Raw genomic sequence first — 26,121 nt, 5'->3', positions numbered from 1 at the left:
TACAAGGATTTTATGATCACACAAAAATAATGCACTGCAGAACAATGAAAACATCCAGACAAAAGTGAAGACGGACAGAAGTAAACCTTACAAAATAGATAAAGATGACTAATAAAGAAACTGCGTTTTGTTATTACTCAGATGAGATTGCTTTTTGGTGTTTGCTAAAAACTTGTTTGCGAAAAAAGTGATGACCAACCAACCAACCAGTCCAATTCGTGAGCAATGTCGAGGTTATGGATGATCAATTTGGGAAATTATTGTTATTTATGGGAGCAGTGGATATCTAGTACGTCTCTCGTCTACCCAAACTCGCCCTGTGACACAACCTCCCTGCAGGACTCGTTTAACTCGCAGCCAACCTTTATTAGGCCACATGAGTCTCTTTTATTTCATTCTCTAAATAATGTTCGCCATCACATCGCATGCTGCGGGATCCTCACTTCTCCCGTCGTCCGGACTGTTGGCTCGTATCTTTCATCTCCATCTTTCTCTCTCTCCCTCGCCACGGACGGAATTGGACAGAAACAACTGGCTGCAGTCGTCCATTTGGACATTTGCTGTTGAAAATCGTTCGGAAGTTGGGATGGATCGGAAGTTTGACTCAAAAAATGCAGTAATAGATATAATTGCTTTGGAAAAGAGGGTGAAGAAATTCAATGTGAAAGAGAAGACCCGGCTGCCAGCGGAGTCGTACATGCAGCATAATAAGCAGCAGCAGTAGCAGAGGAGAAAGAAAGAACAGTTTAGGTGATATATTCCTATATAGTTCATACATATTGGTGCATGATGACGATGATGATGATTATAATCCGAACGAACCATGTATGCTTTTTTCTCCGTGCACACATACATAAAATAATGCCGTATTATGCCATATGGGGCTGCCTGGGTGAGAAGGGGAACAAAAGGAGACAGAGTGGAAGATGTTGTTTCAGAGATTTGTTGACCGATTTGAAAGCGAGGGACAAAAAAGGGCCACACACAACTCGTCCCTAATTTCTTGACATTAAGTCCCCTCCGCATTCCTCTCCTCCTCGGCTGGAGACCGACCATTCCTTCATCTCGATCTGTCCCATCTCTCTTATTCCTCTCTGCCAGCCCTCTTTCCTCCTCAATCTGCAAAAATATTTCATTCCGCATCGCACGGCTCATTGACCGAGATGGATTGTCTTACGTGTGCCATCAGACGTATCCAAATACGAGGTACTCACACCGAGTCATAAAGCAATAAGTCAAACCTAAACGTCTTGTAATTTGGGAAAACCTTCTTAAATTGTAAATTCGATGTATCGTTGTTTAATAAGCTGAAAAATTTGTTGGGAGAAGACATTGTTGAATTATTGTGTAAAGTATTGAATATGGCAATAGGAGTAGTGCACCGTGCAGTGTAATATCTATGTGCATAGCTCAACTCAAGCCCCATGAATCACCCACACACACAAATTCATCCATCACCAAAGGACATTCTTTTCCTTTTTCTTTCTCAACTTCATGAGAATCCTTTATTCCGTCTCCTCAATTCCCCACAACTTGCTACGTGAAACGTGAATATGTAGTAGGCAAACTACTGGAAAAGCAGAACTACTTTTATTTCACACACTCTCTCACGAACCAAACCAAACTACAAATAAGCAACATTTTCCCATTTTGCTGTCGGTTCGGCCTTTGAAAGAGATACAACGCAATGGGATACAGGACATAATAATTGCTTGATTACTACACACTCTCCGCTTTGCTTTGTTTTGATCTACCTTCATTGACCGCAAAATGGAGTCAGTAAAAGCCAAAAGCGAAGCGGCCATGGTGGAAGGAAGTTACATATTATTACTCTACCAGAAACCTTTCAATTTGTTTACTTGTTCAATGAGGAACTAAATTGTTGTACTTTTCAATTTGAATATTTGTATGATCGAAGCAATTTGACTTCCACGCATCCTTCCTCTAATCCACGCATCATCCTTCCGTGGGAAAGGCATCCACCGTGTCTCACGAACCAACAAACTTGCTGTGTGAGCCATTGTGCAGGTTGAACAATTTAAGGACAAAGAGCAAAATGTTGACTAATTTCTCATGAAATAACAATATTGCGGTGGTGTGGTGGGTGAGTTATTGGAATCAGCAGAGCGAGTCGTCGTCGTCGTCGAGTCAAAAGACAAATGTGGAGCATCCCTTGCATTCTCATATATTTATTTATATTCACGTCTGCCTAATGGCGTCGTAATATCCTCGCACTGCTTACTTACGACTTTGACGTGGATGATGACAATTATGTTGGCGGTTGGAAGTGGGGACAATTATCCTCGTTGTGAGTTGATCAATTTTGTGGCTGGAAATTCGGAGAGTGAGGTGAGAATTAATTGGATTTGGATTCGTATTGTTGGTCCCGGCAGGGAAGGTAATGAGGAAGGTGGCAGGGGATCCACCGTGCAGTCCTCTCTCCTCTCTTTGGTCTCTGGGTCTAGGGTACATTAGGCTGATTATCTGGCCAGGTGGCAACTACTCATTCAACATCACTTGTTCATATCCAGCAACCAAAACTACATACCAACCACCAGCCTTATTCGCTTTTCGACCAGGCGGAGGAAGAGAGAGAGAGAGACCCACCAACCAACTTATTTTTACAGCCGGAAAACTTTTATGATTGCATTGCGCCCAACTCCTTCCTTCTCCCATCCGACCACATACTACAACATATCCCGCACCGCACCACCACCTCGGAAGAAGAAGAAGGAGGAGGACAGCACGCTACGAGGAAGCCAACTTTTTTATTACTTCAATTCAAAACTTGAAAATCCAATTCCATTTCTTGGATAGTGCATTCACCACCACGGTCGCTGGCTGGCAGAGGAGGCAGAGAAGAGACGAGCGACTTTCTCCGCATTTTTCTCCCCAACTCATGAGCAGGCTTCCATTTGTCATCCCAGCAGCCACTCGTCGGTCACCAAAGAGAAACTGATGAGTCAACAGCCACATCAACTAGACTGTCCCAGCAGCCAACACCGACCCACCAGCCAGCCAACCAACCCACGTCGTCCCAACCCAGATAACATCTTATCCCATCTTACCGCCCACCTTCTCGCAATCTTTCTCCTCTTTCACGAGAGAATCTTCTCCTTTTCAATTAAAGCTTAAATTTCCTTCCCAAAGAGACTTTCTCCTCCTCTCGGCGGCATCGTGTCGTAACTTCTTGTCAAGAGATAAGGATGAACGTGTAGTATTATATTTCAGGATTCTTGTATGTAGACGGAAAAAGTGTACAGTATTATTATTGTTATCACGATATGATATTATGATGAAGTAGTCGACTCAAAATTTTGAAGGAATTCGATTTTGCGCATCATTAGATAACCTTCAAAGACATTTTTTCTTCTACCCACAACTACGTGGAGAGGATATGTAACCCGCTATCTCAAAGAAAGACCTGATTCCTGACTTTTTTTCGCATGAGGGGAAAGTGGAACTCGGACAAGTTACATTATATGAAAGGAGAAGGAGATTCGCTGTGTGATCAATATTCTTTTAACATTTAAGGACCATCTCCGTCTTCTTAAAGGACAAGATGTTTGCTACAAATATTTATGTATGAATTTTCAAATAGCGATTGACTCGAGTTAGTTGATTCTTTCTCCTCTCCTTTTTCTTCTCATGGCCCAATATTTACCTTTGGAATTACAGCATCAAAAACTCTCTTACTCTGCACAAACATATGAATTCAGCAGGAGTAGGAGCGGAGGAAAAGCTCTTTTTTCTGCCCCACAACTTTCAGTCAGACAAGGTTGGCCATTACATAATTTAGTTTCCAACCAGCCCACAAAGTTAAAGTCTGGTCATAAAGAGAGAGAGAAAGAGAAAACCTAAACTACATCTTTTCGCAAGTATGTATATAAATACACACACTTCGGAAAGCATACGAGGAGGAGTAGGAGTACTGATACCGATGCACTTTGCCCAATTTAAAAGTGGACGGTTGATAAAGTTTTGGCTACTGCTTGGTTTGTTATTATGTTGGTTATTCCCTCGCATTGGGCTGTCGTCGGAGTCTAATTTCATGCGAAAAGGTTTTATTTTTTCTCATGGTCCACCACGATACACACGCCGGCCTGCCATGTTTTGACATAAATACAACCGCTCACAGTGGGACACACAATGTACGTACTTGGTATTTGGTGGTGGTGGGAAATGAGAGTGGTGTGGAGTCCAAATAAATGGGCAAGGAAAGGCACTTTGACCCTTAATCTAGAAACATATCACATCAGATGAGTGGAAATGCTAGTGTGTTGTACTTGTGGGGGCTATGCTGGGAGAAAGAGCATGGCATAACGCGTGTATAACTTGACTTTTATTCGGGTTTTTACTTTATTTTTCGACGCACCCGGATCGGTGGAACAGGGAGAAAGACTGGAGTCGTATCGATTTCTCCAACAGAACTTTCCTTCCCTGCTTTCGCCCCAACTTTCACCGTCCCGCAAGCCCAGGGCCTGCACCCAAACCAACCAACCGCTGCTCTCCAGTGCCGTACAAGACACAAATGGAAATCCGATGCAATGCAATGATCATTACTTTCTTCTCCCACCCAACTAACAATTCCAACTCACTCTATCCATCGTCCTGTGGTGGTGGCGGTGGTGGCATGCAACGCAACGGGACCAACCGCAATGCTATGAGAGCTTTCTCCAATCGCATTACGCGATGCTGCTCTTCCTTACCACGACCGAGAAGAACCCGTTGCATTTTGAGATCAACAACTGACCACCGAACGGAACATCCTCCGTCACCAGCTTGCTCACTACAAGTCAGAAAGTGACATGGGGAGAGAGAAAGTCCTCCAAAATTTGCTTTCCGGATTCACCCTTTCTCCTTGAAGGGGGATCATTTCAATCCAACCGAGTGGTTGAAGGTCCCTGGCAGTCTCAAAGGAAAGAATACGATGAAGGGCTGTTATCCAGATAGAGATCGGCGGCTCGACCGTGGTTTCTCTCTCTCTATATACGAACGAACAGGATACAGGATTGGATTTGAGAAGTCAGGGTAAAAGATGAGGTTGTTGGTAGGGTTTGCGTGCAGCTAGTATATACAGCAAAAGGCAACACTCACTCTCTCTCGCATGTTCGTGAGTCCTAGTCAGTCAGCCAGTCTCAAAAACTTGGTTAATTTCATTTGGCCACATGAGAAATCCCGGACAAAAAACTCGCTTTTTACCACCAGCAGCAGCATCACAAGGAGCAAAGTGGTGTATACGTATAACAAGTTATATATGTACACAATGTATATGAAACACAATGCATTGCAGTCGTGGTCGAGAGTGGTGGAACCACGCTGCACTGCATCAAGGAGAGAGAGTGACTTGGACTTAACGAAAGTCTATAGCAAATAAACGGGGAGGAAATAGCAGCAAAAGAGTGGAAGTCACAACAATCGCAATCCTTCCGTCGTTCACCATTCCTCACCAAGGAAAACGAGGAGAGAGAGACTCAACCAGCCCAACTCTTTATTTTACTTTCTTGACATTTTTGCCCGACCGGAGGAGGAAGAGGAGGAGGAGGATGGATGCCGTGCAATGCAGCACTTTGCCTTACTTTACTCACGACCTGGCCACTAATGCTAATAACCAGTCATTTTATAACCGACATGGTCACTCACTCGGGGTTATGACAAGTAGGAACTCTCTTCTCTCTGGATATCCACCTATCTTTTCGTCTGGAGGAATGTGCACAAAAGTAAATTACATACACAGACTCATTCTCTCTCTCAAATTGAAAACTGATTTTCATTGCAATTCATTCGCTTATTTGAGGAATAATGAAAATTAGTAAATGCCAATGCTCCAGCCACCGAGAGTAATCACAATTTAAATAATGTGTGCATGCATGGTGGTGAGGTTGGCATGTTGAAATGTTTTGTGGGCTCTTACATATAAATCCAAAAGTGTCAAAGGGTATTAATTTGCGCTTAAATAAGATTTTAAATTGGGTCTGAATTTCCGCGAGAGAGGTTACCTTGCATTGCAAACAGACAATTAGAAACTAATTACTTTGGTGTGAGCATGTTCACGGGGAAATGAACTCGTTCGACTTTCAATTGCTCGACGCTCACGGGAAAAAGTGTAGTGCAGTCGTATGTATTTACGGGTTGAGAGAGAGATTGAAGTATGGAATGTTTAGTAGCCAAAAGACGAGCAATTACAATTACTTTGGAACGAACCGTTATTATGCTTTTCAATTATGTGCAATTACAACACAAAGAGAAGTTTATCAACCGTCCTCTGCCACGGACGGGCAAATACAAATAATAACAAAGTCCGTTTTGTTGCTAATTATTGATGAGCAGAGAATCAATTTGGAGTTGCAATTACTGTGCACAAAGCGCAAGTGGCTGGGTTACATTATCTGCTCATGTAATTACGTCTTCTCACCTAATATTTATTGTCCAGTCACACAAATACATACACTAATACATGCATATTCATAAAAGTAAGTACGTGTAGTATGCATGTCATGCCGTCTATTTTACACGAACACAAATAAGTACTTATGTGTTAAGACTTTGCGAAGGCGAGTGAATATTTACTTGATAGTTGTGTATACTTGATAAGTATTTGTAAAGACTTAAACGGGTATAAATTATGGGATAAATGACTAATTTTTCAATGGGCTAACGATCCGATATGTATTTTTGCTTGTGAATAAACTCGTGGGTGTGCTGAGGGCGGGGAGGCCACACCCATCATCAATATCTGCACACGCACACACACATCCAGCACCACAACTCAACCACAAACAAGCAGCTTTCTCCGGTCGCCAATACTTTTACGGCACCTACAAAAACTTGTGTACATACTGCATGGCTCTGCGGCTCCATACATAATTTCACCATCCAGGCAGCAATTCCTTGCTCAATTTCTTCGTCTTTTGCACTCTGTTATTGTGCTTTCCTTTATTATCCATCCACTCCTCCACAGTGCAAGAATCTTTGCGAGCCATTCCAGCTTTGACTTTTGTTGTAAATCCCAGCACGACAATGTTAAATAACCATATACGTTTCCCACTCGAGTCGCTGGGCTGCTTCCTCGCTATGTGAGCACCGTATTCCTTTAATGACGTTCCTTCGTAGGGGGGACGAGACCAGGTTATTATGAAAGTTAGATTTTTAAGAGAGAGCGAGAGAGGGCGAAACCCATCGGGATGAAAATGAGACCCCCCGCGACTAATTTCCCGAGGAATTATTGGGAGCGGAAATATGGAAAGAGACGGCCGATGATGATGATGATGGGATGTGCCTTGGGAACGTGGGGCAATTAGTTTGGGGAAGGAGGGGGTCAATTAGCCTCCATGTCATGACACATTAGCAGAATGGGTACTTTTCCCCCGAATGGTGTTGCTCATGTTTCTTCTTATTGCCCATCAAACAACACACATTACATGTCCCCACCCACTGACTAATGCCCCATTGCAGTGAGGCCTAATTCCACCCATGTCCATGGCCACCACACCACCGCCAATACGGCCGATGACGACTACTGTCTCTTCAAATCCAGCCATAACACTCTGTCCAATATATAATATCTTCTACTCCTCCATCCGAATCTCACCCGGCAGTCTTCCAACTATTTTCCACTTTTCCACACTTATTACTTACGCAGGCAGCAGTGCGATGGGGGGAGCGTGCTTTGCCAAGAATTTTTGATGGCCCATACCCCCATTATCATTACGTATTTTGGCTGCACCGACAACCACTATGCCTACGTGGTGATGGAAATATAGCATATCTGCAGTCATCCGATTTCCTACATGTTTAGGAGCAGGCAGAGGCATTCATTCAAGGTACACACCACACTACTAACAGTTCATTCCCTTCCATTTCCAATGTCAAATGTCGGAAAAGACATTTGAGTTCTGTGAGTGAGCTCAAGAATTCCCTTTTGGGATTAAAACTGCAAAACAAGAAACGTGCAAGGATTTTCTCGAAAAACTTTTCTGATTTTCACAATGGGACAGTTTACAAATAGATCCCACAAAGAAACCAACCCGAGTTTTTATACTGTTACCAACTCGTACTAATCCTGTCGTGCTGCACAATAATGCTTAGTGCTCGTTAACAAAGAACACAAACAAATCCAATACCACTCAAATAGAAATTCATGCACAAGAAGTATTAGTGCTGATCCCGTCTTCTTAATACGATTCCTCCTTAATAATGCATAGCTAATTGTAAGTAGTGCTAAGTAGATGGAATTTTCAGGAATATAATGAACATGATCATAATTAAGATGCGTGTATTTATTTATGTACACTAAAACTGAAACCATGTTCAGCCAAGTCGTTGATATGCTCCTATTAACATCCTACTTAATTGCACGTCGTCATTATTTGCGCAAAAATGCTACAGCCTGAAATGACCGCTTGCTTGCCTGGTCGTTAAGTAGAGGATTTTAAAGAAATATATACTCCGCACTACTGCTACGTGCTCCTCCTCGTAGATATTTACAAGCTGGAGAACAAGGAACCAGACAAAATAATGAAGCTCACTCTTGTACTCGACAGGAGGAAATGAATCATAAAAATGTTGAGCATGAACAAGGTGGAATCGTTCAAAGTTGTCGGAATCATAATTTGCACCTCAAAGAAAAAAAGTCCCACCACAGAGACTCACATTGAGAGAGACAGAGTGAGAATGAGCCATTTTTTGTATCATAGAAGTCACTAAACTCAATGAGATGTTTAAATTTTAATGAGTCATAAACGGAAGAATTCCACGCAGTTTGGGCGAGAGGACCGAGAGAGGCGAGGATGTAGAGTGCGACAAAAAGTGTTGTCTTCACTTCGTTTACATCATCAAAGTCGAAATGGCGGCAGTGGTGGTGTTGGCAGTACACGAACGCGGAGTTTCCTCGTCTTTTACTTTTTCGCCGTAATTTGAGCCCATAAAAATATGGATGAAACATTGAATCCCCGCTCTACAGACAAAAATGATGAGTCGAGGTGATGAAACCGGAAGGAAAGAGATTTCCCAGCGGGACAGGCAACATAGATATTGACACCACGGGGAACTCTGCTCTGAATAATTAATGTCGAATTTCTGAGATTTTTGCCCCACTTTTCCCTTTGTGCTAACCTCCTCCATCCATGCATGCCGGTCTGCCTGCCTAGATCGCATGCATGCTAGCAGCTACCAGAACCAGACCCTGACTCCAATAATGCCCTTCTTCAATTACACGAAAAACCAAAAAGTGGGACCCATTTTGTCTTTGTCACGGAATGGCTTGCTCCGAGTTAATTAGAAGGGGAGGACAGTTGGACGCGAAAACAAGTAGAACAGGGGGAACAATGTCGTTAATCAAATCCTAATCGATTCATTCGCGGTCATAAATTATTGATCTTCCACCCACCACACTCTTTTCCCATCAGACAAAGCTCCTCTTCTCTCTAATTCTATCTCACCAGAGAACTCCTCATTATGCTCACTCACCCAACCCGAACCGTTTCAACGGATCAGGTCTGGTTGCATCCTCCTCCTCACTATTTTGTCACTCCATATTCCATTCATTCCATTATCACATTCCCTTGTTCTGCTACATGCACGCGCAATCCAACTTGGAGTTCATACACTCATTTTCATTTTCTTTCCATGCTCGCCAAATCCAATTTGACGACAGGGAAACCAAAACTTTGAACAATGGATGAGTCTCGTCGTCCTAAATGATAAACTGCGTTCCATCCCGACGCGTTTTCATTTACAGTGACATGGTCAAATGTTAATCTCTGAGTTGTGACTTTGTCGTCGAACATTACACTGAAGAATAAATAAATCAGAGTTACATCATAAACCACCAGCGAACCATCAACCAAATTGCATCCGCCACATTGTGCTGAAAACATTATGCAACCTTTCTAATTCAAAAGTTTTAAAATTCCATGTACCATCCCAAATTCCCTAATGTACAAAATAACCTCCAATGCAAATACCAATACAAGTAGTGCATACATATCTAATAGCTGATGTTTATTTGCATCCCTCGCTATCATGCTCACGGATTATTCGTATGAAATTATATTCAAGTCCTGCCCGTCCAAGAAGGAGGAGGCGAAAATAAAAAGTACAATGGGCAGTGGCTGCTGCTGCTCGGGAGAGATGTTGCTATGCCGTAAGGAATAAGGATGTCGAAGGTAATGGTGCCTTGTTGTTTGAGTTGGAGATCAGTCATATTTTAAAAAGAAGGCACTTAATCACTACGCAGCCCAGTAATGATGGAAGCCCGAAGGAAGGACCAGGTAGGAGACGCCACTTCTGTGTTCCTTGTGCTTCTTGCTACTCAAGTCGTGATTAATTCCCCGTATAAAGAGATCCTAATCGTATTGCATCCCATCTATTCTACACTCGGGCTGCCTTGCTTAATACATCGGGGAGTTAATTAGGCTGGGACCAAGAGCCTTAAAAGGTGGTGGTGGATGGATTTTTATTCTCCATCTCTCTCTCTCTCTTTCCTTATTGCTTCACACAGAAGACAAGGAGAGAGAGGGAGATGAGCTATTATGACAGATGACGACCGAGTATGGAGCGATTCTTTCTAAAGTTTTTTAATTTTTTGCACGGCGTTACTCCTGCTCCTGCTTCTCCTCGCTGGCTGACTGAGAAGGAAATACGGGAAGGCTCAGCAGGGTCCTAAATCTAAAAAAATGACCAAGGGCCGTAGTTCTTCTTCATCTTCTGTTCCAATTAATTTAAGCCGGAGACGACGGAGCCACCTGGTCATTTGATGTTATGACGATGACATGGCGGCTATGCAAATCACTCTGTCCTCATCCACATCCGTCTTATCCTTTCTGGAGCAACCACGCCACGGCGAGCGAGACTTGGAGAAGACGAAATTGAAAATGAGTGCACACGCCTTCACGGTTATTGTATCACTTTTATCCGATATTATTCTCATGGATGCGGAGTGAATGTCAATACTTAATCCTTTTAAGAATAAGAGGCCACTCTAGCATAAAGTTTAAATAAGCCACAACATCACGCTGTATATTTTATACGAGCCACATTTCCACCAACTTCCACCGGAATTCTAGAAATTGTTGATAATAATTAAAGCAGCAAGACGCTTAAAAGCAATCCGGTCTTTGTGCAGAGTTGTTGGCTGCTGGCTCGTTTGGTGAGTAGCTGGTTCGAGGAAACGGAATAATATAAGTTTATAGAAAGAGGTTCTTGCTTGATCAAGCGAGCCTTAGCCAGGCATATGGAATTATAATATGTAGAAATTGTTAGTAGTAGGAATAAACTACATATGCATATGTACATATAGACGCGGCGAATATACGACGACTTTCGACTGGTTTGTAGCTGGTGGATGATGATAATGAGGAGGAGAGAGGAAAACCAGCTTCATCCATCTCTCCATCCACCCACCATTAACATTAACAACAATAATAATTCCAACATTTCCATCCAGCAACATTCCCCTTCGTCTTCTTCCATTCTGGGCCCAAGAATAACAAAACGGACTTGGGACGGGCTTTCTTCTCCTAAATCTAAAGCAAGCGTGCACGTAAACTCGAAGCCGTTGAGCTGCAAGGTATTTGTATTTATGAAGAGCAACAAGAAGGGCTCAGAATGTTACCTCGCAACAATTAATATTTATCTATTATTCCACAACTCTTAAACTTTGCTGTGTAATGCTCCGACAACGAGCAAAGTGAACAAGTCAACCCACTTCCACCACCAGTGAGAAACCTTGAGAGTCATTTCCACTCTGAGGAATTATTACATACATGCGAGGCAGGTGAGACTGGAAAATTATGGAGACTTAATTGACACACATTTAAAATCAACTAGCGCATAATCCCCCCACTAGCATTTAACTTTTTGCCCTCTTATCACGACAGCAGTGGTTGCAAGCACAAGGAGCATTTACGTATTGAGGTGCATGTCCAATCCAAGTTTCAATCAGCCCATCGTCCGCCCGGACATAGAATAAGCAACTGCCAAGCACGTAACCCTTTTCATCGAATGTAAGCCGTTCTTTAAACTTCAAACAATGGCGATGGTGTTCTTTCTTATTGTCAACTCGTGCAAATAGTGGACCATGCGCTACTAGGGTCGGTCGGTTGTTGGAAATAAATTCGGATGCAGGTTGGCTGACTGGCTGGCTGGCTGCTGGTGGTGGTTGGTGTTTCAGAGAGAGGAGAGAATTCCTGTGGAGTGTAATCAGGAACAGAAGACGACGACGACGAGGATGACGACGAAGGAGCAGAAATGAGAGAGAAGGGTCTTGCAACAACTTGGAGGATGTTCAAACAGGCAGAAGTTCAAGTAGAAGTAGAGACGACGACTTGCTCTTGCCTACAACGACGAGATACTCCTCGTACCACCCCCTCAGGGCTCAAACACTAAAAAACAGATCCAATCCAGCAAGACGATTCTGATCTCTCGAGTTCACTTCACATGTTTCATTCCACTCTTCTCTCTCTAGTTTGATGGTTTATAATGTTTTACGTATATGATACAACCACTTTGCTTCATCCACTTCGCCCTTCTTGCCTTCCACCCCTTTCTCAAGGAACCTCTATGAATTTCGTGGTTTCCTGTTGACCTCTTATCTGCCTTCATAAATTTTATGAAGCCCTTTACTCATGTAAGTACTACAAGTTTATGCCCCTCTACTCAAAGGGTATTAGAGAAGGCCTCCTAATCAAGAGTTGCAGAATTGTTACAGTGTGATTTACAACAGCCTGTAGGATAATCCTCCAGAAAGCCTTTTATAAGAATCGCTATGAAAATGCAATAATGGGACGTGGATTAGGACCAGTATTTTATTGTTCTTATTGAAGGTGCATCAGCAGCAGCAGAATACTAATCGTATCATGCACTGTCCCCACATATCTTTTTGTTTAGAAGGGACCCTGGCAGGCTGGGTGCGAAAGAGTGGAGTAGTAGTAGACACGGACTTGTATGTATGGTGAACATCATTCACAAATCAATCCTTGACACAATGGACAAACCGAGACAAATTTGTGTCCTCTTCTCTGGCACAATCCAACTGCAATCCTGTTTCGACGACGACTTATCTCTCGTTTCTACATTGCCTCGTTTCTCTTACGTATGGAGTCTCATCATCATGGAAAGAGAGAAGTTGGGACAATTCTTCTCAACCAGCAAGCCAGCCACAAGCAAACCCCAAGTCTTGGTATCTTCCATGTCATCAAAAATTTAGTTGACCAACAACTGAAGAGATTCATGTCGGCAATTTGCTCATTTCCATACTCAATGAATATGCATCATAAACTAACAACAACAACAGTCGTCGTAGTCGACTGCGGTAAAAGAAAACTCTGCATCCATTCTCCACCAACAAGCAGAACCAAGTCCTCCCCGGGCATGCCAATCTTAATCCTTCAACCTGGCTTTTGGTCAGCACTCTCTCAGCTCGAGTCCGGCCGGTCAGTTTTTCATCTCGTGAGAATAATAAGAAGAATAAGAAGGTTGTTTCGATACGTCTGCTCTCTCTAATCCTAGACCAACTCGTAAATTTGTAAAAGTTTCAATTTTATTACGACGCGAGAGCAAGTTTCTGGGAACTCTACACCTGCTATTTTTATTTCACCTTTGTACTACAGAAATTCAGACTTGTCTGACTTCAGCAAACTCAACTACAAAGCAATTCACGGTGCTGTTACTCATTTATGTATTTCAAGGATGTGCCTGTGAACCGCATATAATTCACTGCAGCCCAAAATTATGACACTCATGACGCATACCGCATTTGTCCAAAAAATACTTTTACAACTCTACCTATGTACCTCTCATGTACCACAAAGCAATGCAATATGCAATGCACCACCAATCTCAGACTCGGAACGAATGTTGCATAAGAGACCATTATCCTGCGTCAAAGCTGAATATGAAATGAGGAAAATTGAAATTCCTTTGATACATTTGCCATGGCCTCCTCATCCACAAGAACCACAACCACCCCCACATACACACATACACACACATTCAGCATACACTCCTACAGCAAACAATCCCTACATTCATATGCACCACTCTGACAATTTCAACCTCAAGCGATCAGAAATACGATGGCGTGTGTGTGCCATGATCAGAGGACGATGAGGTACTGGGAATAAATTGCGGAATTAAACGGTGCATCATAAACAATGGCATACATGGTTGGTGGTTGTGGTGGTGGTGGGTATTTGTACGTGGAGTTTTGGATACAGGCGCAGGCAGGGAATAATGAGAAGACCAAATATGAAGTGGATGAAATTTATTTTCCACGAGTGAAGGATGGATGATAATCATTTATAAGTAAGTGGATTGGAGGTGAACTGATTGAGCTTCTGTACTACTTGCTTCAGCTTGTCCCAAAAACACGCTTGTTCTTGGTTGGTGCCAGTTGGTTTGTCCATATAATATATTTACTGGCTAGCTGGTTCTCGTTGTTGTTGGCTTGCTTCACACAAAAAAACCAGAGCCGATGGCCAAACTAAATGGCGGATGATCGAGCAACTGTTTTCCAGATTAGATCCACATTTACATTCGATTTTCGAATCAAGATTTAAAATCGGATGTTATACGAATAGTTAGACGAAGATGAAAGTAATTGATTGTCCAGGATTGGGAACAGGTTTCTCTCTCTCTCTCCGAAATCAATGGGATGCGTCTACAAATAATTAATCAACTGGATAATGGCAATCGTCATCCCTTCGGCACTTTACATCTTATATTTAACATATCAACCACTAAATAATGCCACTGTTACCACATACCTACTACTGTACACAAGTACGCTCTTAATTCCTGGTCAATATGCACATACACATTTTACAACAGAACAATACCAATTGTACGTACGTACATACGTACTCTTCCATTTCAGAGGGAAACGCAATAACCATATTGAAACCTACCAACAAAGCAATATGTGTTTGTATACCTCTCTCTCCGAAAGTACTACTGTCCGGCAGCAAGAAACCTTTAATGGATTCATTACGAATTCCTATATATTCCGCTTCGAGGGAACATTGCCAAGCTAATCAACGAACGTTTGAAACTTTCATAAAACAGCGTTGCATTTCATTCGGAAAGGTTCTAAAAGACACCGTAAGTCCGTCATAGGTCTATTTTTACTTTATTTAATGACCAAAATAGCCCGAGGAGCTTCTGATGTTGTTGGAGGATCAGCTCTTTTATTGTGTCCAGGTCCACCACCAGTTCAGTTCAGTAGCAACTTATCATTGATTCTATCCTGGATTAGTTTCACCTACTTACGTCCTAAGCAACTGACAGACATCACAATGGCAGACACATCTACATGTGTAGCATCGTATTGGCATCCGCTTCGGTCATGTACATATGCATGTCCTCGTTTATATACTATTCCTCCAGAGTGGATTTAAAGACCGAAGATGATTTTGAAGATAGGCGTCATTGTCAATAATACGAAGTACGTAGGGTTGAAGTTGTGGAGTAGAAGAGTTTATGATTCAAAAACTGACTGGAAATAATAATGATACAGCTTTTTGCCCAGGACATAAGAACCGACTTATGTATACAGGTTGTGCTGTGGTGCATGCATGCTTTGATAAGATTTTCAGTTTTCATTTAGCCCTCTCCCATAAAATATCAAATGGAGAGAAAGGTTTCTCCGAGTTTTAGTCGAGGGAATTTGAACAAGACCTGATCTGACCATCCATCCTATCCAATCTGTTTTCAGTATCTGGAAACTTAAAGTGAACTATTCATTCAGAAACCATAAACTCGAGTTTACGACCGGGACTAAAGTAAAGCGAAGTAAGAGAATGAGATATTATCGAATTTCGTGAGTCCAGTCCAGCTAGCAGCAGTCAATTCATGTAGGTTGGTTGGTTAACTTAATGCCATAACCTAAAACAAAACACCACCCAAAAGTCGAGTATAAAAGTTGTATGTATGTATTATATACGAGTATGTACATAGTAGTAGAAAATATTTCTAGAGGCCAGACTTTCGAAAACGAGGCGAGTTTGACAATAATGCACGTTCACCCAATCTTTTTGGTAAAAGGACAAGAAAAGACGAAGGAAAAGAGTAAAAACGAACAAACATTTTCTGCTGACAGACAGTTTTGTTGTGAGTTGCGTCTGAAAGTTGCTTCCTAATTCGTCCCTAGCAAGGATTGATTGACTTGCGTTTATTGCTGGCAGTGGCAACAATAATAATTAATAAGACAGGCAGCAGCGTTGTTGATGAACTTTTCTCTCTCTCACTCTCTCTCCAGCTTGGGTTTCATGATAATAGCATGACAGCAAAACTTGGAAAGGATGAAGAGTGAGAGAATAAGCAGGAGAAAAAGGAAGGAAATGAAAGAAGAAGAGGGAATCAATAGTCGATTAGTATTTTTCTTCTTTTTGTTTCTTCGTTAGTTATGTAGTGGCTGCGTGGTCTCAGTTTTGTTGGAGAGATATCGATAATTAATTCCACTGCTAATTATTGAGTTTCTCACAATATAAAGGGGCGCGTCTGTCTCACTAATTTTTATTTGCTAACAAAAGATTGCAGGTGATGGCGTCGGATGCCAACGTCTGGAAAGGAAGTTCTCATTACTATCTGCTCCTCCCAATCTCACTTTTGCACAACCAGGCTGCCAACCACTCCTCAACGTCGTAGTCGTATAATCACGTTCGCAGCAGCTCGAAAGGTTGCAGTTACGTAATGTAAATGGATATGGATGAGAAAAGACAAAAGAAAATATTTCACGACGGCAAAATGCCTGCTTATTCGATTCGAACAGTGACAAGAATCCAGATTAGGAATTAGTCGTCAAAAGAGTTGGACGACTGCAGTGCGAAGCGGTACATATCATTCCAATATTCTTTTTTTTGATAATGCGATAACAAAACAAACTTATTTTTCACATTGCTATATTTGCTGGCTATTGACCAGTGTGTGCTGCATGAGTTTTTGCAGTTTAAGTCATGTGAATAAAGGAGTGAACCATATAAGTCCACGCCGGTGTCAATTGTCAACGTCAAAAGTGTCGCATTGGTTGTCAAAAAGAATAGTTTAGTTTCTCCATCCTCGACGATGCATACATATATCCAATTAAGTTAGGGTTTAGTAATCGGTGCCTTAAAAAGAAAACAGATTTGTCACTCAGCATTTTTTTTGACATGATTGTTCCGACTTGTGAGTAATAAGGTGCTTATAATAAAAACGCGACAAATGGCGCATTACAGGCATAATTTCTAGTTTTTTTCAAGGATGATTTCTATTCCGAGTAGTTTACAGTAAAGAAGTGTTTAATGTCAATTTTATGTACATCCCAGGATCATGCTATCCAGTACACATATATAAATTGTATAAATAATAGTGTGTAGGGATGTCAGAATCTTTTTGAGTAAGAAAAAAACAACCTTTTTATTACCCTCCTCAGCTTTCCAGACAATTTTAGCTATTGACAAAATAAGAGCATTTCTTGTTGTATCATGAACCCAACCAACTGAGTCAACATTTCATTGTCACAGGACAGAGTGAGAAACTCGAGAAATTTTGAGACTTTTTAAACCTCACAAAATCGTCCGATTAGATAATATCCTCCAAAACAAAACACTTTTCTTGCCTTCTTCTCTTGGCCCACCGAGTAGCATGGTCCACTTGACTATTGGCCGAGGTGGTGGTTAAGGTAAACATACAGAACCCCAACCAACCAGACGACTACTAACCCAGTAACTTCAAGTGCTTATCTTATCTCGTCAAGAAATTACAATTATAAGATATCAATGTTGCATGGGGTCTGTATGTGAAAATGAGTTATTGGTTTGACATTGTTTGTTACTGTACCTCTGATAATATCCAGGTTGGCGTAAATAAATGATCCGGTTAACGCTCTCTCTTCGACACTGACAACTAGTAAGGGACGACACTTTTATAATCGTTGACGTATGTATGTAGGTTAAAGCTCGGGAAACAGTGAACTAACGTTACTAATTTATACCAACTTTTTGCGTGTAAACATAATTCCTTACTTACGTATTCGTGTAGGATTATTATTTTAAATCAAACCCAAGTGTTAACGACACTTTGGACACATGTAGACTTTTCACACCACCAAGAAACGTTATTGACGAGTAAACTATGTGTGCTACTCTTTGTCGTTGAAATAATACGACTTGGAATGAATAATTAAACCAAATAAACTAAACCCACACAAACACTATGTAAATCCTTCTCTCTCTTCTTATTGTACTTTCCCACGGAGCTGCATATTTGTAAAGTGAGCTTCTCCAAGTATAAATATTCCTCCAACTAACTGGTAACAATGACAAGAATGAAAGAAGAATAAGGATGGATGATAGGCGGACTGGTCGCGAGTTGAGCGACATTTCTGGCACAACGACGTTGGATGAAAGAGAGGATGGAATTTGGATGGATGGCTGGTGTTTGGACCTACGTTTGTGTTATTGCTTATCTCCGGATGTCCGCTAAAGAAGAAGAAAGAAGCGTCTTCCACCATTCGCATTCTCCAGAAATCATAATCGTTTCACACTGTCTTATTCTCCAACTTTAATCAATTTCATATACTCGCTCCGACAAACACAATGCAATAAAATTTTAATTTACGGTTGAGTCGCTCCATGACACGAACCAAGTTGACTTGACTGACTGACGCGGAGTGTATAATACCACCAGCAAAGGATTGCCTGCGTGATCCTTCTTATTAAAAAAATAATATTTATTTTCCCTCCCAGATAACTTGGCATTGAATGCCCAATAACGTAATAACTATGTACATACAAGTTACTACACGAATCTCCTGAATAAGGCGACCATGGAGGGAATCGTGGAAGAAGGAAAGTGGAACATTCCATGGTGCATATTTATTACGTGTACTTGTATCCACACAAGTTTGAACGTTCTACTCGGGAGAAACAGTGACGCGATTTGATGTCGTTGCTCATTTACCATTTAGGCGAGCACCCCTGTGGCTTCCGTCATTCTCTCCTCTCCTCCAGTCTCACTTTTTTAAAGCAAGATCTCATTGTCTCCAAAGTGAGAGTGAGAGGTGTAAAAAAAATTAGGACGGAAGAAGAGATTCGAGAGATTGGCAGGTGACTATAGCAGGAGACCTTTATTTTTAACCATTTTACGTACGTACTTGACTGTATCGTAAGTCGACGTTATTTAACGATTCATTCCCCCCACATGGAAAGTATATGGCTGGCACTACTTCTGCCTCCTATTATATAATGTAGCCAATGATAAGAGTGACTCTATTTTGTACCATTGTTTGCGTGGCGACGACATGGAGTGTGTGAGTCCGCGGTGTAGTAGCTCCTTTGCTTTTTGTTGTTTAACAGACCTTTGAATTTTGATTTTTGTGTTGTCAGCGTTTCGTTTACCATTTGAACCATGACTGCGACAGAGAGAGTCACTTCATTGTATTGTTTTGTAGCCCTGCATGTGCTCCTCAATGCTCACCTTTTCCGTTTCAAAAGACCACATCGTCAATTAGTGGAGCTCAAGTCAACGGGGCACATGCACAATGGAGAGTACAAGAATAATGAATAAATGCAATGAAACCGATACGGTCGCCTCCTCCCATTACCCCACCACATCATCGTCTTTGTCTAATTTCTATTTCCCTTTCAATGCATACATGTGCTGAAAACTTTAACAACAGAGAAATAACATCATCATGAACATCATCAACGTTTATGCGTTCACCTACCTCTGGAACGAAATTGTTGCAATTCCATTGAAAAACTCCACTTTGCCAAAATTTTTGCCAAACGATCTCAAAATAGCTTGAGAAATAAACAACTGAACTTTACATTCACCACCAACATCACCGCTATTTGTTTACATTTACTTTGTTTAAATTAAACATGGTCCTTTCCACCACCTTGGAGTTTTTGGGTGACAACTTACACACACTTCCGTGTCTTAAATCAGTCTTTTATTTTTGGAAGGATCGAAACACGACAATATAACAGATCACCTTGGCAGTGTGAGACAACAAATGTCTCGGGCAAGAAAGACACGCTGACAATTATGTATTTTATTTACCACTGAAGAAAACTAGGCCAAAACTCGCTGACAGTATATTCTTTCGAAAGGTGTGCAATATTATTATTGCTTCACCAGCTTCTTCTTATAATCCATCCAGCCGTATATTATTCATATGGACTTCTTCACACAATAAAATAAATCCTTAATCATAAAGTTACCACCAAGACATTCAGTCACTAACTGACTAAATCGTCTCAATGACTGGATGAGCTCTGTTCCGACAGTAGGCAAGCAGAAGAAGAACACAGCCCCTGACCTTTTGCTCACAACTATCACCACCACATGCATCCATGCCAGAGAGTGACCAAAACCTCTTAATATTTAATGACAACATTTATACTTTCATCATCGTCACCACCATGGACCGAAAACTGCTCGAGTCTTACTTCTGTATATCCTTGACATGTGGGATGATGTCCTTCTGGTGCTGGAGAATAACTATGAATTACACGTCTTCTGCCTGCAGTGCATACCCCACAATGAAATTGCACTTCTTTGGTTGGATGGCAAGAGATTGATATACTTAAATGTGGCGAGTAACGTACAATGAGGATACCGCTCCGTCACTTTATAGTGTTGAGGATAAATTTAATTCTATAAAATTAATGACTCCTTCAATTCACTAAGTTGTCGTTTATTTTTTCGTGGTCACTTTGGATTAGATTGCAGAATGTCGAGTCTATCTCTTGGTCCAAGCTGCTCCTTCCTCCTTCTTCTCGTATGCCTTTGTACATACAAACATACAAACTACACACACGTACATAAACGACGGGCAACAAGATGAGCAACATTTTTTTACGACTTGATTTATTTCTCCACCAACCAAAGTTTCACTAACATTCCTCATGTTTAGTGCTGCTTGTTGGTATTGGTAGCTGGCCAATAATTGGCAAGAGTGCATCTCAACTTCAGCAGGAGCGGATTAGGCTGGAGATTCGCATTTATTTGTCAAACAAAACTTCTTGAGTGAGATCATCTTCAAGAGAGAGAGAATAATAATTTAGTGCATTTCTAGCCCTATCAAACATCATTAGTCATTCTCTGAGCTCCTGGAAAGAGACACATTTATTCACTCAGCCAACCAGCCTGGCAGAGGCAGGCAAATGTATACGATTAGAATTTTGAAATGATAACTTGAATGCCAAACTACTGAATCTCAATATTATCTCACATCACAGTGGCTTGAATATGCTGAATTTATTCGTTTTTTTTGCCTCCTGCCTTCTCCAACGGAAATGTTTCTCTCGCTCTCTAATAAAAACTAACTCCCATTCACGCACAGCAGACCAATCAAATGTCACACATTTAGATTATTTTGTATATTTGTTTTATTCCTGTTTTAGCAATCTTAAATCCTAATGGATCCCTGCGTACGTAAGCATGTATGTAAATACGTTACTTTTTTTTACTTCCGATTTATTCATTGGATTGTAAACAGAGAAAAATAGTGTTTCAGTTGCATACATACATTAAGATAAAAATTGCCATTTCATGCTCCCTCTGATCTGACAAGTGACAACACCATAACACCGCTTGCAGCACCATTGCTACACAGAAATAATAAATCGAAAAGCAAATTCCATCCGTGTCCCGTGTGGTGCGGGTATAATAATAAGTTGGCAAATATATAAAATAAGGATTCTCTGAGAGAAGGAGAAGTGTAAAATGTTGTAATTCATTCGACATTCGAACTGCACAATGGCAAACTAATAAGCAAACAATGGAATACAAAATATTTGTTTGTGTGTGGCAGCCGTCAATCAATCTTGGGTATTTTATCATTATCTGCGTTTGCTATTTCCATTACCATTTTTATCGTTAGATATTTAATATTTATTGCGGCGTCTGGGCGGCTGCGGTGGTACGGACTTTTCACTTTCCTTCATTCAGCTTCCATTTCCATCATCATCATTATTTAATGCCGACACCGTATTCCCATTGCTCATTGTGTGTTGGTGAAAGGAGGAATGAAATTTGAGATTCGTATCTCGTGTCTCAAATTATTGTCATTTATATTTTATGACCTGGATGTATACACAAAATGGGAATATGTCAAGTGACAATATCTCGGCGACTATCTCATGCACTATATTATGCTCGTTTAGCCAAACAAAGTTTCACACACGAGTCGCGCAATTGTGGTAATTATGTTCCTCCACAACGACCCAATGTTGTTGCTAATGAGCTAATACTGGACGAAATTGGTGTGTCAGTAGTGAAGGCGTAATGCTATTGCTCCCCGTCCTCAAGTGCTAATTCCGGTAGCGAGAAGTTCATTTGTGGAGCAGGCAGCAACACAGGAAGGTGGGAGCACTATTAATTAATTAATAATTCATCGATGGGAGTCTTACTCGTGCCCAGGATTCTGTAGTGGTTTTCGTTCTTTCGGTTTAGTATTCACTAGCCGAACCAGGTAGCAAGTTGGGCACTAAGTTGGTAACCTATACGGCATACACGTCCGTACGTATGTGTAGTGCGGTGGTTCATCGGTTTCCTCAACACGGATTACATAATGTTGTGGTGGCCCAACACGGAATAATTGGGAAATGCATTAATATTTTCACACACAAACCAACATAACAAAAGCAGCAGCTCAATCCCGACAAGAGGATTAGAAATGGGTTTAGGACTACACAATCTGCTATTTATGCAGTGGCGAATTTAATGTTTGCTAATAAGCTCCTCTTGTGTGTGACTGAGATTTATATTTCTGCACGTTCCGTTACATGAATGGGCTCGTTTACAGATATATTACAGGCAAAATAGATACATACACACGCGTGCACGCATATTGTGAACATCCAATATGCACCGTGATCCTACCGCAAAGGGAATAAAAATGAGCCCAACTCCCAAGTGTGATTGTGTGTCATTGCAAAGCGAGTAATCAATAATTAATTAAACAATTAGAAGCCGTCTACCCCACGCCCGTGCTATGCATTTGATGAGTGGACAAAAAGAATAAGTAAGGGAAACACTGCTGCGGATAACTGTCACAATTAGCACATGGTTTTCCGAGGTGTGAAACTCCCCATGACTTTAATTATGTTTAAACATTGACTATTTCTTTCCACACTGCGTCCCACGATTGTTGACTAGTAAACGAAACATGGTAAACAATTTCATTACCGTGTGTAACCTGTAATATATACGGCTTGCCTTACGGCCTGTGTACGTATGTGAAAGTATGTATGGTAGTAATTCCGAGTGCATGGAATAAAACAATAAGTCCCCATTCATGAGCCGTGTAGTTTGCTTGCGTGAAGACAAATAGTGCTGGGATTGATTACTTAGCTGACCTTTTTGGTAATTCTTGGTAATTTATTTATTTAAGAGATTAGTGAGGAAAGACAAACGAAGGAAAATCTAAATTGGTCCGTTGCGTTTTAAGTTTGCATGACTAATCCACACTGATTTAAGTACAACAGCTTTCCACTGCACAATTCAACCCCAGATTAAGATAAGAGTCACAACGTTTCTTTTCGGCGGAGAGAGCTGCATGGTGCATGCGAAATCCAAATTTCTCGGTGCGTCGAACCAAATCAACCAAACCAAACCAAAGCGAAAGTATCGAACATTTTACTCAACTTGAGAAATAAAATCAAATTGAAATGCCTCGCACACACACAAATACCGCAGTTAAGCTGTCATCCACATTATTATTTCTACATTATTACCATTATTAGCGAGAACCCAGTCTTTGAATTTTGTCACAATTTGACACTCTTTATAAACAATACTTTTGTTATTAAGTAGGTTTTTAATGCTCGTAAATAATGGTAATATGCTAAATTATATTGACTCCAATTTCAAGCCGAACACACGAATATTTAATGGTTTTGTCATCCATGAAAAAGTTTGGTTGTTAAAACTTTGCTTTTTATTTAACCAAAAGGGAATATGCAAACTTCAACTCTGTTTCTTTGTCATATGAATGAATGCGAATATGAATATGAACGAAGAATAACTATGTTTTGCAGGAGAAACGCTTATGCAATAATTGCATATTACGTGAAGCATGTTTAATTTAACCGTTTTTGGTAAAAAAAATGCATGTATGCATGAATGCAAATATGATTTGGTATGATACACTTTTGCTACATTTTGTTGTACTCCATTTTGATTAAAAAGAATTTTTTGCACCTGAATAATTTTGATACTCCATTCTCGTATCCCATGAAAGGATCCGTCTTGCTCTGAAGGTTTTAATAATATATCACCAGGAGCAAAACCACTACTTCTGCACACATCCAAATTCCACCCACTCGAACACGGCGAGTATAACAACCCACCCGACGAAGAAGTGTTGTTGTTGACCAACCAACTCCCACACAAATTGATACCAGTTTCTTAAAAGAAATCTTGGAATTGGTGCAAACTCACATTTTTCAGCACGGACCATGCACTCAGCAGCACTCGCAATAAAACAAAGTTGTGTTCTTTCTTTATTTCTGTTGCTAGCTAAAACTCTGCCCCACGGATGAGAAAAACGGAGCGAGAGAGTATTTCGTAAAATATGTTGCCCACGAAGAAAGGTTCGCGTTTGTAGGTCCGACTACTTGGTGGGGAAAATGTACTGCTCTCACTCTTCTCGTAGCTGGTTGGTTTTTGGGTTCAATGAAATTTCCTTTGCTACTCTGCAGCCTGCGCTGCGAGGACGACCAGGAGGGCGACGATGAGCTGTGCAGCGAACGGGTTCTGGAGAGAGACTGGCTGAACGAAGTTGTTGGTGCGGAGGGAACGACGACGATGGCCTCCTCACCAATAATCCAAAAGAGTGAATTCAACCAGACCCCACCCGACCCTCTCCCCGAATGCCCGGAGTGCTGAACACCCTTTTGATATCCACCCTCATATCCACATCCTCATCTAAGGACCCACAGACATCTGCACTCCAACAGAGATCCGAAATTGCACATATCATCACTTTAATATCCTCATCCTCCGGCTCATCATTTACACAAACCAATTCCTTAACATCCTCAGAAGAAGAAAAGTAGAAGAAGAAGAGGCTCAGGATGATGAGGAGGATGGTTCAACCTGGTCGACCCTATTACAGACCTTGGATCATTCCACTTGAAGGGACGACGATGATCTGGAAAAATACCTTCTCTCCTCTTCACAGACAGACCTTCATCTAGCTTTCAATAACTGAAATCACTAGGATGGATTTAGCCCTGCTCCTCGAGATCGTATCAAAAACGAAACATGCTATGAAACCCAAAATATGACACACGCATTGACATGGACTCGTATGTACAATGCACATACATACGTACATAGTGTAAAAGGATAATAATTCTTACTATGCGAATACACTTCTATAAACGCCATCGAATAAAATACATGGGACATATGTACATATATGTACACATATGTACGCATGTATGTCATGTATCGTTCGCATTATGCTACAAATTTTTGTGAGAAGAAACGAATGTTTCCATATTACGATGATGGGTGAAAAGGTTCCAAATATATATTAGAACTTTCATGACGTGATGATGATCTGAGTGCGGGACAAAGGAACATGTAAGGGCCACAATTAGAAGGGTTCGACCTTTTTTAAACGTTGGACGTTAATTCCACTCACTCATCTCATCCTCTTTTAAATCCTTTGAAGTTGTAAAAAAGTTGGTCGCATTGTTCCTTCCATCACTTTTTGTAAATATCGATACTGAGCCATCATTTATTGCTCTTATTCTCTCATGCTTCTCGCCACTTAAGCCGAGGCAAGGCGATCCTTGTACGTTTTAAGTTCCTCTAATCCATCATCAGTCCATCCTGACTTATTTTATTGTTATTGGAGCTAATTGAACCTCAAGATATGCATGCATTCCTTTTCCGACCCACTGACTGACCCAACTCTTCATGTCCATCAACTCGCGATGATGATGCCGACAGTGCCACGGTGTGAGGGTTGCTTCGTAATGCCAACTTGGTGGATGGAAGTGGGAATTATGTAACGAACGCTTCCATGCATTTAGCTTCACACAACAGCAAGCAACTAAAAGCCCTTGTCAAAAAATATACCAACTCATGCAAATGCGATCATTTATTTCGGGTGGTGGGCCA

General features: G+C 41.2%; 1 protein-coding gene across 4 annotated transcripts in view; it reads right to left on the bottom strand.

The window, feature by feature from the left end:
* The window catches only part of LOC110850626 (teneurin-m), a 54,967-nt gene extending 30,225 nt beyond the window's left edge, over positions 1-24,742 (bottom strand). For all 4 annotated transcript variants that reach the window (XM_035852583.1, XM_035852585.1, XM_035852586.1 and 1 more), the window contains exon 1: positions 24,190-24,742. In XM_035852583.1, the coding sequence (XP_035708476.1) occupies positions 24,190-24,211 (22 nt within the window). In that variant the 5' untranslated portion in view covers positions 24,212-24,742. The remainder of the gene's footprint in view (positions 1-24,189) is intronic.
* Between the last annotated feature and the right edge of the window lie 1,379 nt (positions 24,743-26,121).

This window comes from Folsomia candida, unplaced genomic scaffold, assembly GCF_002217175.1.
Source record: "Folsomia candida strain VU population unplaced genomic scaffold, ASM221717v1 Fcan01_Sc006, whole genome shotgun sequence".
Taxonomy (NCBI): Eukaryota; Metazoa; Arthropoda; class Collembola; order Entomobryomorpha; family Isotomidae; genus Folsomia; species Folsomia candida.
Note: the sequence above shows the minus strand (reverse complement) of the source record. Positions and strands in the feature narration are given on the sequence as shown.